This window comes from Leucoraja erinacea, chromosome 30 (assembly GCF_028641065.1).
Source record: "Leucoraja erinacea ecotype New England chromosome 30, Leri_hhj_1, whole genome shotgun sequence".
Lineage (NCBI taxonomy): Eukaryota > Metazoa > Chordata > Chondrichthyes > Rajiformes > Rajidae > Leucoraja > Leucoraja erinaceus.
The window spans coordinates 28,028,337-28,048,625 of NC_073406.1; the positions used below are offsets into that span (position 1 = coordinate 28,028,337).

The following is a 20,289-nucleotide window of genomic DNA, read 5'->3' on the forward strand; positions in this document are numbered from 1 at the left end:
ATTTTCCACTTGGGTGGTTTACAGCCCAATGTTATGAACATAAAATTTCAATTAATACAATAAATGCTATTAAAGATTATTCCTCAACTATTTTCTCTGGTAGCTCATTCTATATCCCCATCACTCTCTGAATGTAAAAATTGCCCCTCAGCTTCGTATTGATGACATTTAGGGTGGTGGATGTTGTATACATGGATTTGAGGAAGGCTTTTGATAAGGTCCCTCATGGTACACACGATGACTTTATCGTATGAATTCAGAACTGGTATTTTCATATACAGAAGGTTGTGGTAGAAGGAAAATATTCTGGCTGGAGGTCTGTGACCAGTGGAGTTCCACAGGGATCTGGGCTGGGACCTCTGTTGTTTGTTATATATATAAATGTAGACGGGCTGGTGAGTAAGTTTGCTGACAACATTAAAATTGGAGGAGTTGCAGGTGGTGAGGATACAGTGCAATGTAGATCAGCTGCATAAATGGGCGGAGAAATGGCAGATGGGGTTTAACCCCAACGAATGTGAATTGTTCAGTGGTGGATCTGTAATATCTAGAGCCAGAATTTTGCATTCAATGCCATGTGCCTTTTCATGCCTTTTTTGATGATTTCACCAAGATAATGATCGAGTGCCTAAATCATCCTTTTTTTGCCGTTTTGCTAAAAGGTCGTGCTATTTTCTCTAGTTGTGATTACAATGACGTTTTCTATGTTAACATGTTAATATTAATGTTATTATTAACGAGCTAACATAGTATAACTTACAAGAACATTTCCACCACCGGGGCAAAACCGGGGGCGCCACCATCGGTTGTTTATTCGTTCGTGCTGCTGCCCGCTGGTTCAGCCTTCTCCAAGATCCGTTTAGAAAAGAACTGCAGATGCTGGAAAAATCAAAGGTAGACAGAAAATGCTGGAGAAACTCAGCAGATGAGGTAGCATCTATGGAGAGAAGGAATAGGCAACGTTTTGGGTCGACACCCTTCTTCAGACTGATGTGGGCGGGGCGGGAAAAATAAAGGAAGAGGCGGAGACAGTAGGCCTAAAAGGAGAGCTGGGAATGGGGGAAGGGGGATGGGGAGGAGGGAGAAGTCAAGGGCTATCTAAAATTAGAGAAGTCAATGTTGATACCGGTGGGGTGTACACTACCCAAGCAAAATACCCAAACTTGGCTCCTCACTACATTTACTGCTGGCTCCAGTCGCAAATCTGAGTTTTCGAGTGATTCAGTGCAAGAATTTCACTGTGGAAATTGGAAAACAAATCTCTCAGAGGTTGTTTAGTGAAATACACAGAGGAACATGTGTATGATGACCAAGCGAGTCATCATTATGGAAAAAGTATTTCAACTTCAACATTGTTGTGCAGAAAATTAGAGATGAAGTTGCATGCAACAAAATATGGATCTCAATAGACTAGACAACCGGTGCTGTGGGGAGATATGTTGCCAATGTGGTCATCGGTGCACTGGAGGCAGGTCAACCATCAATGGAGTATTTGTTGACATCGGAAATATTGGAGAAGTCAAACAGCTCAACTATTGCTCAGTTGTTTACATCTTCACTTGCTGTACTTTGGCCAGAAGTTAAAAAACACGAGAATGTTCTTCTGTTTGTGACTGATGCAGCTCCGTACATGAAAAAAGCTGCTTGTGCTCTTAACGTTTTATTCCCCAAAATGTTACATTTGACATGCTTAGCTCAAGTACTTCATAGAATTACCAAGCACATACGTAGCTTGTTTCCAAATGTCGATTGCCTAGTTTCCAATGTCAAGAAATTCTTTCTCAAAGCACCATCACTTGTGCAGTTGTTCAAGGAAATGGCACCCGAGATTCCGCTACCTTCTCAGCCGGTTTTGACCAGGTGGGGTACATAGCACTCTGCTGTACTCTACTATGCTGCAAATTTTGAAAAGATAACAGAAATTGTCAACTGTATTGCAGAAGAAGAATCTGCCACAGTCAGGATCATCAGTGAAATCATGCAGAAAATGTTCCTCCACTGCGATCTTGTGTTTATTGCTTCCAATTTTGCAAACTTCCCATAACCTATCACTTCACTTGAGAAACGTGACAAAACATTAGTAAATAACTTGCAGGTTTTCAACAAAGTAACTGACGATATTCATAAAGTTCCTGCCAATGTAGGTAAAGACATACAAGGAAAATGTGAGAGAGTAATTTCTCAAAGGTAGTTGCAATGCACAAGATATCAACATGAATATAGAGTCTAAAGCTCATTTCGGGTATGCACCAGTGACCTCAGCTAAGGTAGGAAGAGGTTTTTCACAACTGAAGCATATTCTGTCTGACTGACGGTATAGTTTAACACCAGATAATTTGAAAAAAAATGCTGGTAATTATGTTCAAGGGGCAACTTTGTGTAGAATACCTTTATATTATCATTTTTAATCATATTTTGGTGGTGGAAATACATGCCTTTTTATGCAATTTTTTTGGTCAATAAATGCCTTTTTCGTGCCTTTTTTGTAATTTTATTATGCCTTTTTGCCTGCCTATTTCAGTTGTTTAGTGCCGAAACATCTTGGCTCTAGCAATATCAAATTATGAGAGGCATATCTGAGAGACAGTCAGAATTTTTTTCCCAGGGTTGAAATGTCCAACACTAGCAGCTACAAGGTGAGAGAGGGTATGTTTAATGTTGATGTGCGGGGCATTTTTTACACAGAGCTGAGGGAGCTTGGAACGCATTATCGGGGGTCCTGGTAGATACGATAGTGGTGTTTAAGAGGTTGTTAGATAGGCTCGTAGAAGTGTAGGGAATAGAGGGAAATGGATCAAGTACAGGCAGATGAGATCAGTTCAACTAGGCATAATGTTCTGCACAAACATTGTGGGCCAAAGAGCCCGTTCCTGTGGTGTATCTTTCTATGTTTCTGTGCATTAACTCTTAGTCTGCCCAACCTCTCCTTTTTGCTCAGCCCCTCAAGTCCTAGCAACAACCTCGTACATTTTCTCTGCACTCTTTGGTCTGAATAAGGGTTCTGACCTGAAACGCCATCTATCCATTCCCCTCCACATATGCAGCCTGACCCACGGAGTTTCTCCAGTGCTTTGACTTTTGCTTAGGATTCCAGGATTCAAGATTGCTGCAGTTCCTTGTGTTTACACTTTTTTTTAAATGCTCTCTCTGTGTTCCATATCAGCTGGCACCCAGTAATTTCAGCCAGATGCTGAAAACTAAGGTGATTCAGCCGAACGTTATATGGTGACTACTGGGTCACACAGAAGCTATGCAGCAATATTAAAAGGTGGTTTACTATATTTTTAAAATAATGCCCTGGACAGATTTATCTTGAAAAATGCATAAAAGTCTAAGCAGGTGCATTATGCATTTGGTTATTGACTCACACAAGTCAATTAGTAAACCATTTCATCTGTTTATCATTATGGATATTTTGCTAGAGGCTCTCATTTGATTTGCCTTAGATGAATGAACTTGATTCAAAATATTTGCAGATTTATTGAAATGTAACGTGTGCATGATTTGTCATCTGAAGCAGATGGTGATATATTTGTAATCCATTCCGAATGCTAATTTTTCCTGTTTTTGAGCTTCTTTCTTCATCCATCCCCCAATCAATCTGCTCCATTGCTTGCAAAGGAGTCATATAGTCATAGAGTGATACAGTGTGGAAACAGGCCCTTTGGCCCAACTCGTCCACACCGCCAACAATGTCCCAGCTACGCTAGTCGCACTTGTCTGTGCTTGGTCCATGTCCTCCAAACCTGTCCTATCTATGTACCTGTCTAACTGTTTCTTGACCAGCCTCAACTACCTCCTCTGGCAGCTTGGTCCATATACCCTCCACCCATTGTGTGAAAAATTGACCCCTCAGATTCCTATTAAATCTTTACCCCTTCACCTTGAATCTATGTCCTCTGGTCCTCGATTCCTCTATGTGCATCTACCCGATCTATTCCTCTCATGATTTTGTATTATAAGATCTCCCCTCATCCTCCTGCGCTCCATGGAATAGAGACCCAGCTAACTCAACCTCTCCCCAAAGCTCACACTATCTAGTCCTGGCATCTAAATCTTTTCTGAACCCTTTCAAGCATGACAATATATTTCCAATTACATGGTGCCCAGAACTGAACACAATATTCTAAATGCGGTCTCACCAACGTCTTATACAACTGCAGCATGACCTCCCAACTTCTATACTCAATACTCTGACTGATGAAGGTCAAAGTGCCAAAAGCCTTTTTGACCACCAAATCTACTTGCGGCTCGACTTTCAAGGAACCATGCACCTGCACTCCTAGATCCCTCTGCTCTACAACACTACCCAGAGGCCTACCATTTACTGTGTAGGTCCTGTCCTTGTTCAACATCCCAAAATGCAACACCTCACACTTTTCTGTATTAAATTCCATCAACTATTCCTCCACCCACCTGGCCAATCGATCCAGATCCAGCAGCAATCTTTCACAACCATCTTCACTATCTGCAAATCACTAACTTTTGCATCATCAGCAAACTTGCTAATCTTGCCCTGTATGTTCTTATTCAAATCAGATGACAAACAGTAATAGGCCCAGCACCGAACCCTGAGGCACACCAATAGTTACAGTCCTCCAGTCTGAGAAGCAACCTTCCACCATCACCCTCTGCTTCCTTCCAAGGAGCCAATTTGCTATCCATTGAGCTATGTCTCCTTGGATCCCATGCGATCTAACCTTCCAGAGCAGTGTACCATGCGGAACCTTGTCGAACGCCTTACGGAAATCCATGTTCACAACATCTACAGCTCTGCCCTCATCAACCTTTTTGGTCACGTCTTCAAAAAAATCAAACAGATTTGTGAGACACGACCTTCCAAGTACAAAACAAAGCTGACTATCCCTAATCAGCCCTTGCCCATCCAAATACCTGTATATCATATCCCTCAGAATACCCTCCAGTGACTTACCAACTACAGATTTTAAGCTGACCGACCTATAGTTCCCAGCATTTTCCCTGCAGCCGTTCTTGAAAAGAGTCACAACATTTTCCACCCAGCTGTATTCCGGCATCTCTCCTGTATTTAAGGACGACTAGTACATTTCAGCCAGGGCTCCCACAAGTTCCTCTCTAGTTTCCCACTATGTCCTCGCTTATATCTGATCAGTCCCTGGAGATTTGTCTACCTTCAAACACAACAGTACCTTCAGTACATCTTCAACGGTAAGCCTGACTGCTCTCATGACACTTCCAGTGACTGCTCCAATTTCCTCCGTCCCACTGTCTTTCTCCTCGGTAAATACAGAGGAGAAATATTAATTGAGGACCTTGCCCATCTCCCGTGGTTCCACACAGAGGTGACCGCATTGATTCCTGAGAGGTCCCACTCTTTCTATAGTTACCCTTTTCCCCCTTATGTATTTATAAAATCTTTTGGGATTGTCCTTAATGCTACCCGCCAGATCTATCTCCTATGTAAGAAAGAACTGCAGATACTGGTTTAAATCGAAGGTAGACACAAAATGCTGGAGCAACTCAGGGGGTCAGGCAGCATCTCTGGAGAGAAGGAATGGGTGACGTTTCGGGTCGAGACCCTTCTTCAGACTGGTTAGGGATAAGGGAAACGAGACATATAGACACTGATGTGGAGAGATAAAGAACAATGAAAGAAAGATATGTAAAAAAGTATTGATGAATAAGGAAACAGGCCATTGGAAGCTGTTTGTAGGGTGAGAATGAGAAGCAAGTGTGACTTGGGTTCAGGGGGGATAAGATGGAGAGGGAATGCCGGGGCAAACTGAAGTGAGGGAAATCAATATTCATACCATTGGGCTGTAAGTTGCCCAAGCGAAATATAGAAACATAGAAAATATGTGCAGGAGTTGGCCATTCGGCCCTTCGAGCCTGCACCGCCTTTCAATATGATCATGGCTGATCATCCAACTCAGTATCCTGTACCTGCCTTCTCTCCATATCACCTGATACCTTTAGCTACAAGGGCCACATCTAACTCCCTTTTAAATATAGCCAATGAACTGGCCTCAACTACCTTCTGTGGCAGAGAATTCCAGAGACTCACCACTCTCTGTGTGAAAAATGTTTTTCTCATCTCGGTCCTAAAAGATTTACCCCTTATCCTTAAACTGTGACCCCTTGTTCTGGACTTCCCCAACATCGGGAACATTCTTCCTGCATCTAGCCTGTCCAACTCCTTAAGAATTTTGTAAGTTTCTATAAGATCCAGCCTCAATCTTCTAATTTCTAGCGAGTACAAGCCGGGTCTATCCAGTCTTTCTTCATATGAAAGTCCTGACATCCCAGGAATCAGTCTGGTAAACCTTCTCAGTACGCCCTAATGCAAGAATGTCTTTCCTCAGATTAGGAGACCAAAACTGTACGCAATACTCCAGGTGTGGTCTCACCAAGACCCTGTACAATTGCAGTAGAACCTCCCTGCTCCTATACTCAAATCCTTTTGCTATGAATGCTAACATACCATTCGCTTTCTTCACTGCCTGCTGCACCTGCATGCCTACTTTCAATGACTGGTGTACCATGACACCCAGGTCTTGTTGCATCTCCCCTTTTCCTAATCGGCCACCATGCAGATAATAGTCTACATTCCTGTTTTTGCCTCCAAAATGGATAACCTCACATTTATCCACATTATACTGCATAAGTCACCTTGCAGCCTCCTAGCATCCTCCTAACACTAACACTGCCCCCCAGCTTCGTGTCATCCGCAAACTTGGAGATGTTGCATTCGATTCCCTCGTCCAAATCATTAATATATATTGTATATAGCTGGGGTCCCAGATCTGAGCCTTGCGGTACCCCACTTGTCACTGCCTGCCATTCTGAAAAGGACCTGTTTACTCCTACTCTTTTCTTCCTGTCTGCCAGCCAGTTCTCTATCCACATCAATACTGAACCCCCAATACCGTGTGCTTTATGTTTGTATACTAATCTCTTATGTCGGACCTTGTCGAAAGCCTTCTGAAAGTCCAGATATAACACATCCACTGGTTCTCCCTTATCCACTCTACTAGTTACATCCTCGAAAAAATGCTATAAAATTCATAAATCCATGCTGACTTTGTCCAATGATTTCGTCACTTTCCAAATGTGCTGCTATCCCATCTTCAATAATTGACTAGCAGTTTCCCCACTACCGATGTTTGACTAACTGGTCTGTAATTCCCTGTTTTCTCTATCCCCCCCTTTTAAAAAAGTGGGGTTGCATTAGCTACCCTCCAATCCTCTGGAACTAATCCTGAATCTAAAGAGTTTTGAAAAATTATCACTAATGCATCCACTATTTCTGGGGCTACTTCCTTAAGTACTCTGGGGTGCAGCCTATCTGGCCCTGGGGATTTATCGGCCTTTAATCCATTCAATTTACCTAACACCACTTCCCGGCTAACCTGGATTTGACTCAGTTCCTCCATCTCATTTGACCCCAGTCCCCTGCTATTTCCGGCAGATTATTTATGTCTTCCTTAGAGAAGACAGAACCAAAGTAGTTATTCAATTGGTCTGCCATGTCCTTGTTCCCCATGATCAATTCACCTGTTTCTGACTGCAAGGGACCTACATTTGTTTTAACTAATCTTTTTCTCTTCACATATCTAAAAAAACTTTTGCAGTCAGTTTTTATGTTCCCTGCCAGTTTTCTTTCATAATCTATTTTCCCTTTCCTAATTAAGCCCTTTGTCCTCTGCTGGACTGAATTTCTCCCAGTCCTCTGGTAGGCTGCTTTTTCTGGCTAATTAGGTGGTCAAAAAGGCTTTTGGAACATTGGCCTTCATCAGTCAGAGTATTGAGTATAGAAGTTGGGAGGTCATGTTGCAGTTGTATAAGACTGCATTTAGAATATTGGGTTCAGTTCTGAACACCATGTTATAGGAAAGATATTGTCAAGCTTGAAAGTGTTCAGAAAAGATTTACAAGGATGTTGCTAGGACTAGAGGGTGTGAGTTATTGGGAACTGTTGAGTATGCTGGATCTCTATTCCATGGAGCACAGGAGGGGAGATCTTAATGAGCAGGGGTTCCCAACCTTTTTCGTCACGTTTACCCCTGGCAACTTTAATAGCACATAACAATGGTATTTCATTTATTTATGAACAACTAATGATGAACAGAATACCAGAACCAAACAGAGTCAGTCAATGAGAAAAAATATGTACACATTTACCACCTCGGTAGGTGAAATTTACCCCATGTTGGGAGCCCTTGTTATAGAGGTATACAAAATCATGAGAAGAATTGATCAGGTAGATGCAAAAAGTCCTTTACCCAGAATAGGGGAATCGAGGACCAGTGACATAGGTTCAAGGTGAAGGGGAAAATATTTAATAGGAATACGAGGTGTAACTTTTTCACGCAATGGGTGGTGGATGTAAGGAACAGCTGCTTGCCAGAGAAGGAAGTTGAGGCTGGGATTATCTAATCGTTTAAGAAACAGTTAGACAGGTACATGGATAGGATAGGTTTGGATTGATATGGACCAAGCGCAGGCAAGTGGGACTAGTGGAGCTGGGACATTTTAGGCTGGTGTGGGCGTGTTAGGCCGAAGAGCCTGTTTCCACACGGTAACACTCGTTTACTCTATGACTCTAAGAGGACATAATTATAAGGTGAGGGGGGGGGGGGGGGGAGGAGGAGAGTTAATTGAAACACGAAGAGCAACTCTTTTGCACAAAGGGTGATGGGTATATGGAATGAGCTGCCAAAAGAGGTAGTTGAGGCAGGTACTATCATGACATTTACAAGACATTTGGACAGGTACATGGATAGAATAGGTTTAGAGGGTTGTGGGCAGGTTGAACTAGTGTAGACAGAGCAAGTTGGTTGGTGTGGGCAAGTTGGATTTGTCTCCATGCTGTACGACACTCTACCTCCACTTATCTTTGCTCTAAGGTCTGGAGTTCAATTTGTCAACTTCTATCTTTCTATAGTGCCCTCCATAATGTTTGGGACAAAGACCCGTCATTTATTTATTTGCCTCCAATATGTACTCCACAATTTGCTATTTGTAATAGAAAAAAATCACATGTGGTTAAAGTGCATATTGTCAGATTTTAGTAAAGGCCATTTTTGCACATTTTGATTTCACCATAATGTTTGGGACACAGCAATGTAATGTAAATGAAAGTAGTCATGTTTAGTATTTTGTTGCATATCTTTTGCATGCAATGACTGTTTGAAGTCTGTGATTCATAGACATCACCAGTTGCTGGGTGTCTTCTCTGGTGACAGGGGCGGAAAACCCGGGGAGGCCAGAGGGGACACGTCCTCTCCATGTTATGTTTTGAGAGGTGGGGGACATCCCCCCCCCCCCCCCCCAAGTTTTTGTAATGAGGATTTTAAAACCCGGTGAAATCTCCGCTTTCTGCGAGACAGTGGGGGTGGGACTGAAGATCGATGGCGCCGATTGGACGAGAGAGACGTCGGTTAGCAGGCAATGGGGGCGGGACATGATAATTCAGCGCGATGATTGGAAGAGGGAGGAGTGGGGGTTGGGGGTGGGCCTGAGGATAGAGTGCGGTGATTGGAGGAGGGAGACGTGGCACAGACCTGCGCTTCATCCGCAGGCAGGACGATCCCGGCCGGGTCACCGGCGCTGTCCCAAGTGCCCCCTCCACGAGTGGCCAGTGAGGTCGGCAGCAAAGATCCTCCGCTATAGGATCTTTGGTCGGTAGTCAGACCGGCGCGGTGCCCCCCAGGCCCACAGCCAGCGCAGAGAAGCAGTGCTAAACCAGGTGCCGCCAGGTGAGCCTCTAGCCCTTCCTGGACTTGCGGGAAATATGGCCAGTGCGGAGAAGCAGCGCTGGTATCCAGTCAGTCTAGCCAAGGCTGTAGTTACCCCGGTGAGACAGGCAGAGTTGAGCTGCATCTAGCGCTGGATTGAGCCTCCAAAGCCTCGCGCGCATGTGTGTGTGTGCGCATGTGCGAGTGGCCGCCAATCAACTCGAATGAAAGCAAAATAAGGTTGGAATTATGTTTAAAGAAAAGGACACAAAGTGCTGGAGTAACTCAGCAGGTCAAACAACATCTCTGAAGAACATGGATAGGTGACGTTTCAGGTCAGGGCCATTCTTCAGACAGTTTAAATTCCATTTGGAATATTTTGGAGGACCAAGAAACCAAGAAACTTAGATGAAAGGAGCTTCTGTTGGTTAAAGATTAAAAAAAGAGACCCAAGGAATTGCAGATGCTGGTTTACAAAAAAAAGACAAAGTGCAGAGTAAGTGCGGGTCAGGCAGCACCTCTGGAGAACATGGGTAGGTGGTATCTCGGGTTGGAACCTGTCTACAGATTTATTTTTAATTTTGCTGTCACCAACTCCAATTTACTACTGTTTCATTTCTCAGTTAAGTTTCAATTCTGACAGGATTTTGTTACTAATCGTAGTCTGAACGGCAGCACATGGGGGAATTTTTTTCTTGTACAAGATTCAGATCAACAACGGCTATTGTATGATAAGGCGATTTTCATTTACAAAATGTTGATAGGCTCACTTGTATAGAACAAGGAAACTTGTCGTAATGGAAATGGAATGAATAACAGTTGTTTTCTTATTCACAGAAGGCCTACTGTGGATACTGCAGTGAAAGGATATGGGGTCTCGGCAGGCAAGGTTACAAGTGTATCAACTGCAAGTTGTTGGTCCATAAACGCTGCCACAGACTTGTTCCTTTGACCTGCCAAAGGCACATGGTAAGTAATAATATAGACAATAGATAATATCTTCCAATAGTGAATGTTAACATTTGTACATTGATTAAATATACTTTTGTTCCGCATATGTTTCCCACCTTCAACCTATAATTAAAAAAATAAATCCATCTAACTGTTATGTGAAGCACTGCTTCACGGCTAACAGGTTCAATCAACAAATCATTAACATTTGTAGCACAGAGATAATGAGCACTTAACCCAAGGTTTCTCTGTGGGTTTTAATATCTATATATTTTTAATCTAGTTCATTAAATGAATTATATACTCTCTTGAATATATAAATCTCCCTGAGAAGGGAAGATTAACAATGTAAGTTAGTAGAAATTAATGTGTTCATGCAGTTGCATGGAACTGTAGATAGTGGTTTACAAAAAAAAAGTGCTGGAGTAACTCAGCATTTCAGGCAGCATCTCAGGAGAACAGGGAAAGGTAATGTTTCAGGTCAGGACTGATTGTATTGGGGGAACAAATCTGGAAAAGAGGTGGAGGCAGGATAGGGCTCTGGTGAGACCACATCTGGAGTATTGCGTACAGTTTTTTTCTCCTAATTTGAGGAAGGACATCCATATGATTGAGGCAGTGCAGCGTAGGTTCACGAGATTGATCCCTGGGATGGCGGGACTGTCATATGAGGAAAGATTGAAAAGACTAGGCTTGGATTCACTGGAGTTTAGAAGGATGAAGGTGGATCTTATAGAAACATATAAAATTATAAAAGGACTGGACAAGGTAGATGCAGGAAAAATGTTCCCAATGTTGGGCGAGTCCAGAACCAGGGGCCCAGTCTTAGATTAAAGGGGAGGCCATTTAAGACTGAGGTGAGAAAACGCTTTGTCACCCAGAGAGTTGTGAATTTGTGGAATTCCCTGCCATATAGGGCAGTAGAGACCAAGTCACTGGATGGGTTTAAGAGAGAGTTAGATAGAGCTCTAGGGGATGGTGGAATCAAGGGATATAGGGTGAAGGCAGGCACGGTTTATTGAATGGGGACGATCAGCCATGATCACAATAAATGGCGGTGCTGGCTCGAAGGGCCGAATGGCCTCCTCCTGCACCTATTTTCTATGTTTCCAGGACAAATGATATGTGGATAGACACAAAATGCCAGAGTAACAGCGGGACAGGCAGCATCTCTGGATAGAAGGAATGGGTGATGTTTCGGGTTGAATCCCTTCTTTGGACTGAGGGGAGAGGGAGACACAGAGATAAGGAAGGGTAAAGTATATGAAAACGACACAGCAAAAGAGATGCAGAGTGAGGCCCAGCACCAATTGAGAGAAACAGCACCTCGTGTTTCGCTTGAGAGCTAACACTTGTATTGACTTCTCTAACTTCAAGTAACTCTTGCTTTCCCTCTCTCGCCAATCCTCCCCCTTCCCAGTTCTCCGACCTGTTTGACTGTCTCTGATTCCATTTTATCTCTGTTTGCTTTGTTGTCACTTCTCTTAGTTAACAATGATCTATTCTATATTTTCCTTGAACTTTATCTCTTTTGATGTCTCGTTTTCACACAATTTACCCTTCCTTATCTCTGTGTCTCCCTCTCCCCTGACAGTCTGAAGAAGGGTCTTGACCCAAAAAGTCACCCATTCCTTCTATCCAGAGATGCTGCCTATCCCGCTGAGTTACTCCAGCATTTTGTGTCTATCTTCAGTGTAATCCAGCATCTGCAGTTCCTTCCCACACAAATGATAGGTGGATACTGCTGAAGGGATTTTTGATTGGCAGATGCATGAACAAAAGGAGATAAAAGGGAGACAGAAGGGTGCAAGATGAGGAGGGAAAGGAGTGAATGTGAAGCCAAAGGAAGGGAAATAGGTGGAAGGGGATAGGGGCAATGAGTCATGGGATAGTGGGAGAAATGTGTGCACACGGATGAGGCACAGGGAAGAGAGTGGAGAAAAAAGCGGTGGAGGTGGTTGGGTTGTTACCTAAAATGTGCCAATTCAATGTTCATAGTGGTGTATCACTTGTAAACTGCCCGAGTCGAATATGTGCTTTCCTTTAATTTGCGTGTGAATTAATGAATGAATGGATGAATGAAAGATACTTTATTGTCACAGATACAGTGAAAAGCTTTATTTGCCGACAGTTCCAAAAGTACCGAACAGTCCTATCCAGTTTAGTTTAGTTTAGAGATACAGCGCGGAAACAGGCCCTTCGGCCTACCAAGTCCGCCCCGACCAGCAATCCCCACACATTAACACTATCCTACAGACACTGGGGGAAAATTTACATTTTATCTCGGTGGCACGGTTCCCATCGACGGCAGTGGCTCAGGACCGATTCCGCGACCGCAGTGGGCGAGGAGGGCCTACTGGACGAGTCCTTTGTCATCAGTCTGCGGCGGGCATTCCGGGTGAGTCGGGCCTGCTTGCTGGAGTGTCCTGGCCTGCTGCTCACTGTGTGTGGTCTCACTCTGGTAATGGAGGAGGCCCAGGACAGAATGGTCAGTATGGGAAGGGATGGGGGGAGGGGGGTGAACCCGCCATTAGTCACATCTTTCCATGCCGATACCATTCCACTTTACAAAAAGACCATTCTGTCTGCAACAGACATAAAATGCTGGAGTGACTCAGTGGGACAGGCTGCATCTCTGGAGAGAAGGAATGGGTGATGTTTCAGGTCGAGACCCTTCTTCAGATGCCTCGACCCGAAAAATCACCCATTCCTTCTCTCCAGAGATGTTTCCTGTCCCGCTGAGATACTCCAGCTTTTGTGTATCTTCGGTTTAAACCAGCATCTGCAGTTTCTTCCTACACATTCCCTCCGCAACACCTTGCTTTACTCATCCCATCCCATCTAAACCACCTCCTGCCCAGATACTTACCCCTACAACTGCTGGAGGTACAGCACATGTCCCTACACCTCCTCCCTGACATCCTTCTCAGGGCCCCAGTAGTCTTTCCAGATGTGACAGGGGTTCAAATGAACCTCTTCTAACCTCATCTACTCAAATTGGTGCTCTCAAAGTGGACTCTTTTACATCAATTTGTTTTCTGTTGTGTATCTCTAAAGTAAGCAATTAACATTTTAAGACCTGCATCTCCTCCAACCTCATCTATTGCATCCGCTGCTCTAGATGTCAGCTGATCTACATCGGTGAGACTTGCCGTTCGTTCCGCTGAACACCTCCGCTCGGTCCGCATTAACCTACCTGACCTCCCGGTGGCCCAGCACTTCAACTCCCCCTCCCGTTCCGTATCCGACCTCTCTGTCCTGGGTCTCCTCCATGGCCAGAGCGAGCAACTAGAGGAACAGCACCTCATATTCCGCTTGGGGAGTCTGCATCCTGGGGGCATGAACATTGGATTCTCCCAATTTTGTTAGCCCTTGCTGTCTCCTCCCCTTCCTATCTCTCCCTCAGCCCTTGGGCTCCTCCTCCTCCTTTTTCCTTTCTTCTGGGGACTGTTTCTTCCCAGCTTTTATCATCCTACCAAAACCAGAGAGCTGAAAAGCTATCCTTGATCTGACTTAAGATAGACACAAAAAGCTGGAGTAACTCAGGCAGATCTCTGGTGAGAAGGAATGGGTGACGTTTTGGATCAAAACCCTTCTTTACACACAATCAATCTCGACCCGAAACGTCACCCATTCCTTCTCTCCAGAGATGCTGCCTGTCCCGCTGAGTCTGCATCCTGGGGACATGAACAGGGGGCTTTTTGTGTCTATCTTTGGTTTAATTCTGCATCTGCTGTTCCTTCTTACACACCTTGATCTGACTTGCTGGCTTACCTTCCACCACACGTTATTCTATTATCATGTATCTACACTAGAAATGGATCGATTGTAATCATGTGTTGTCTTTTGGCTGACTGGTTAGTACGCAAAAAAAAAGCTTTTCATTGTACCTCAGTGCACGTGACAATGAACTAAACTAAGATATTCAAAAGAGAGTAAAGTATAATTTCCTGCAGGCCAGGTATTGTTCATCATGTTTACTTAGACGTAAACTCCAATTTGCACTGACAGATACTCTATTCCTGATGAAGGTAGGGCGATAGATGTTGTATGCATAGATTTTCGTTAAGCTTTTGATAAAATGGTAAACTAATCTGGAAGATTATGATGTATTAGTCGTATGACTTAGTCATATAGAATCACCACTGGCTTATTAATACAAAACTGGGCTGTGGTTGGGGGTAGATATTCAGGCTAGGGTTCTGTGACCAGTGGAGTTCCTCAAGGATCAATGCTGGGACCTCTGATGTTTGTGATATCTATATAATTGACCTAGACGTAAATGTAGATGGGTTGGTGAGTATGTTTGCTGAGGACACTAAAATTGGAGGAATTGCAGATACCTGTAGTGAGAAATGTTAGAAACATAGAAAATAGGTGCAGGAGTAGGCCATTCGGCCCTTCGAGCCTGCACCGCCATTCAATATGATCATGGCTGATCATCCAACTCAGAATCCTGTACCTGTCTTCTCTCCATACCCCCTGATCCCTTTAGCCACAAGGGCCACAACTAACTCCCTCTTAAATATAGCGATGCATGTTGTCAGAACATACAGTGGTATATGGATCAGCTGCAGAAATAGGAGTAGAAATGGCAGATGGAATTTAACCCAAGTAAGTGTGAGGTGTTGCACTTTGCGAGATTGAATTTAAGGATAGGGTTAATGGCAAAACCCTTAACAGTATTGGTGTGCAGAGGAATCTTGAATTCCAAATTCATAGCTCTCTAAAAGCGCAGCATAATAGGGTGGTAGCATCGTATTTGATGGTATGCTTGCCTTCATTGATAGGGGCATTCAATATAAGAGTCAGGAAGTCATGATGCAGCTCTGTAGGCCCTTGTTTAGGCCACATTTTGAGTATAACGCATAGTTTTGTCCACCTCATTACAGGAAAGATGTGGAGGCTTTGGAGAGGGGGCAGAGGATTTGTACCAGAATGCTGCCTAAATTAGATATCTTCAGCTGAAGGGAGAGGTTAGATAGATTTGGATTGTTTTCTCTGGAATGGCGGTAATTGAGGGAGACGATAGATATGTATAAAATTATGACGCAGAGATAGGGAAAATGTTAGAACCTTTGTCCCAGGTTGAAAATGTCCAACACTAGAGGGCATAGCTAAAAGGTGAGGGGGGAAACTTTAATGGAGATGTCCGGGGCAGGATTTTTACACAGAGTGCATTGGCAGGTGTGGTGGTGGAAGCAGATACAATAGTGGTGTTTAAAATAATTTTTAATGGAGGGATATGCATCATGTACAGGCAGATGAGATCAATTTAACTACGCATCATGTCCGGCACAAGCATTGTGGGCTGAAGGGCCCATTCCTGTGCTGTACTGTTCTATGTTCTATGTTCCTACTGCCTCTGCATCCCTCCCATGTTGATCTTAAGGCTTTTGGGTAAAGGAGGGGCCTAAAATAAACCTGCCCCATTGACATTCAGGAACACAAGAAACCGGTTTTGGTTCAAACTCTTGATGCCTGCACTGGGGCTAGTAAATATCCCTTCTTCAAATCTATAAACTTCTGCATCAGACCTAGCTTCGTCTCTATGGTCAGGTATCCTACAGGTCCACCACCGATTTTCTGGCACCCTTCAGTGAGGTGAGATCGGCTGTCTCACCCGGCCTAGGCACCAAATTGAGTTACTCCGAGTTACAAATTGCCAAGATATGTCCACAAAGATCGGGACATATTCAATCTGATTAACTGATTGCATTCTTTCAGGTGGTGGGGTAGCGTTGCTGGTTAGAGAGGAGATTAACGCAATGAAAAGGAAGGACATTAGCTTGGAGGATGTGGAATCGATATGGGTACAGCTGCGAAACACTAAGGGGCAGAAAACGCTAGTGGGTGTTGTGTACAGGCCACCTAAAAGTAGTAGTGAAGTTGGGGATGGCATCAAACAGGAAATTAGAAATGCGTGCAACAAAGGTAAAACAGTTATAATGGGTGACTTCAATCTACATATAGATTGGATGAATCAAATTGGCAGGAGTGCTTAGGAAGAGGATTTCTTGGAATGTATAGTTTTCTAAACCAACATGTAGAGGAACCAACAAGAGAGCAGACTATTCTCGACTGGATGCTGAGTAATGAGGAAGGGTTAGTTAGCAGTCTTGTTGTGCGTGGCCCCTTGGGCAAGAGTGACCATAATATGGTTGAGTTCTTCATTAGGATGGAGAGTGACATTGTTAATTCAGAAAGGTTCTGAACTTAAAGAAAGGTAACTTTGAGGGTATGAGACGTGAATTGGCCAAGATTGACTGGCAATTGATTCTTAAAGGGTTGACGGGGGATATGCAATGGAAGGCATTTAAAGACTGCATGGATGAACTACAACAATTGTTCATCCCAGTTTGGCAAAATAATAAATCGGGGAAGGTAGTGCATCCGTGAATAACAAGGGAAATCAGGGATAGTATCAAAACAAAAGATGAAGCGTGCAAATTAGCCAGAAAAAGCAGCCTACCAGAGGACTGGGAGTCCAGCAGAGGAGGACAAAGGGCTTAATTAGGAAAGGGAAAATAGATTATGAAAGAAAACTGGCAGGGAACATAAAAACTGACTGCAAAAGTTTTTATAGATATGTGAAGAGAAAAAGATTAGTTAAAACAAATGTAGGTCCCTTGCAGTCAGAAACAGGTGAATTGATCATGGGGAACAAGGACATGGCAGACCAATTGAGTAACTACTTTGGTTCTGTCTTCACCAAGGAAGACATAAATAATCTGCTGGAAATAGCAGGGGACCGTGGGTCAAATGAGATGGAGGAACTGAGTGAAATCCAGGTTAGCCGGGAAGTGGTGTTAGGTAAATTGAATGGATTAAAGGCCGACAAATCCCCAGGGCCAGATAGGCTGCATCCCAGAGTACTTTAGGAAGTAGCCCCAGAAATAGTGGATGCATTAGTGATAATTTTTCAAAACTCTTTAGATTCTGGATTAGTTCCAGAGGATTGGAGGGTAGCTAATGCAACCCCACTTTTTTAAAAGGGAGGGAGAGAGAAAACAGGGAATTACAGACCAGTTAGTCAAACATCGGTAGTGGGGAAACTGCTAGAGTCAATTATTGAAGATGGGATAGCAGCACATTTGGAAAGTGGCGAAATCATTGGACAAAGTCAGCATGGATTTATGAAAGGTAAATCATGTCTGATGAATTTTATAGAATTTTTCGAGGATGTAACTAGTAGAGTGGATAAGGGAGAACCCGTGGATGTGTTATATCTGGACTTTCAGAAGCCTTTCGACAAGGTACCACATAAGGGATTAGTATAATAACTTAAAGCACACAGTATTGGGGGTTCAGTATTGATGTGGATAGAGAACTGTCTGGCAGACAGGAAGAAAAGAGTAGGAGTAAACGGGTCCTTTTCAGAATGGCAGGCAGTGACTAGTGGGGTACCGCAAGGCTCAGATCTGGGACCCCAGCTATATACAATATATATTAATGATTTGGACGAGGGAATTGAATGCAACATCTCCAAGTTTGCTGATGACACGAAGCTGGGGGGGGCAGTGTTAGCAGTGAGGAGGATGCTAGGAGGGTGCAAGGTGACTTGGATAGGCTGGGTGAGTGGGCAAATGCATGGCAGATGCAGTATAATGTGGATAAATGTGAGGTTATCCACTTTGGTGGCAAAAACAAGAAAGTAGACTATTACCTAAATGGTGGCCGATTAGGAAAATGTGAGATGCAACGAGACCTGGGTGTCATGGTACAGTAGTGATTGAAAGTAGGCATGCAGGTGCAGCAGGCAGTGAAGAAAGCGAATGGTATGTTGGCATTCATAACAAAATAATTTGAGTATAGGAACAGGGAGATTCTACTGCAGTTGTACAGGGTCTTGGTGAGACCACACCTGGAATATTGCGTACAGTTTTGGTCTCCAAATCTGAGGAAAGACATTTTTGCCATAGAGGGAGTATAGTGAAGGTTCACCAGACTGATTCCTGGGGTGTCAGGACTTTCATATGAGGAAAGACTGGATAGACATGGCTTGTACTCGCTAGTATTTAGAAGATTGCGGGGGGATCTTATAGAAACTTACAAAATTCTTAAGGGGTTGGACAGGCTAGATGCAGGAAGATTGTTCCCGATGTTGTCGAAGTCCAGGACAAGGGGTCACAGTTTAAGGATAAAGGGGAAATCCTTTAGGACTGACGTGAGAAAAAATAATTCACACAGAGAGTGGTGAATCTCTGGAACTCCCTGCCACAGAAGGTAGTTGAGGCCAGTTATATATAAGAGGGATTTAGATGTGGCCCTTGTGGCTAAAGGGATCAGGGGGTATAGAGAGAGGGCAGGTACAGGATATTGAGTTGGATGATCAGCCATGATCATATTGAATGGTGGTGCAGGCTCGAAGGGCCGAATGGCCTACTCCTGCACCTATTTTCTATGTTTCTATGTTTATTTAAACAATGCCAAATAATTGATTTTTGGAGGCAAAGTGCATGTTCTTATTATTCATATCAAGGTACTTTTTGTCCAAGTCTCACTCAAGGAGTCCAGATAACATTCTTTGCTGCAATTTATTGAAAATCTTTATTTGTTAGAGTGAAGCTGGTTGCATGGCCATTAGTCATCTCGCGGTTACTCATCTCAACCCAAGAACATAGCGACAGGAGTTTTTTAGAGCAACGTGCTTGCCCAACCATCTTCAACTGTTTCACTTTCCTTCCATTGTGTGGTCGACATCATGGCTCCTTGCTGATGGTTGCCCAATGTTCAATCTCATTTGCATTATCATAGAAATTATTGTGAAATATTGCCCCTGCCTCTATGTACCAAGGACATGATAACATCTAGGGTTGACAAATTACATTTATACCAAGCACTGGCCATCTCGAATGAGAGAATCTGACCACTCAATGGGGACATTAAAAGACATTCCCTTCCCAATCAACATCCTGGGATCATCAATGACCAGAAACCAAACAGAATAATACACGTAATGAATGTGAGTGCAAGAAGACGTTGGAGCCGGGTATTCTGTGGTGAGTGACTCCCATACTTACTCTCCAAAGCCATTCCGCCTTCAACAATGCCCATTGAAAGGATAATGACATATTCTCTAAAAGCTCAGCAGCATCCAGAATAAAGCAGTCTACTTGAACAGCACCCCATCCACCACATCGTATTCAATCATTCGTCTGCTGCGCACCGTGCCTTCAATGTGTACCATCTGCAAAATGCAGTTACTTAACATGGCTTGGATATCTTCCAAATCAATGATTCCTACATACAAAAGGCAATGCATAGAAAAAACCCTGCTTTACTTTCCCCTCCAGAGTCACCATTCTTCCTTCAAAATAGTTCATTTTTGTCTCCGAGTCTTCCAACTCAAATTCCAGTAGCAGAATGGGAGTTTCTTCAGCAGAGGTTTGCAAAGGTGGTTTGCCATTACCTTCTCAAGGATAACTAGGCATGAGCTATAAATGTTGGCAGCACCTATGACAGTAGATAAGTGGTACACTTGTGCAGCAGTTAGTGCTACTGCCTCGCTGCTTCAGGGACCCAGATTCAATCCTGACCTTGGATGCTATTAATGTGGAGTTTACACATTCTCCCCATTGTTCAGCATTCAGTTTAGTAAATGTGATAAATCGTAATAAAG

The 20,289-nt window shown here is 43.6% G+C and overlaps 1 protein-coding gene across 6 annotated transcripts in view; it reads left to right on the forward strand.

Moving 5' to 3' along the window:
• LOC129711774 (protein kinase C zeta type) overlaps positions 1-20,289 on the forward strand; it is a 458,626-nt gene that overhangs the window by 281,953 nt on the left and 156,384 nt on the right. For all 6 annotated transcript variants that reach the window (XM_055659716.1, XM_055659717.1, XM_055659714.1 and 3 more), the window contains one exon: positions 10,554-10,685. In XM_055659716.1, the coding sequence (XP_055515691.1) occupies positions 10,554-10,685 (132 nt within the window). The remainder of the gene's footprint in view (positions 1-10,553; positions 10,686-20,289) is intronic.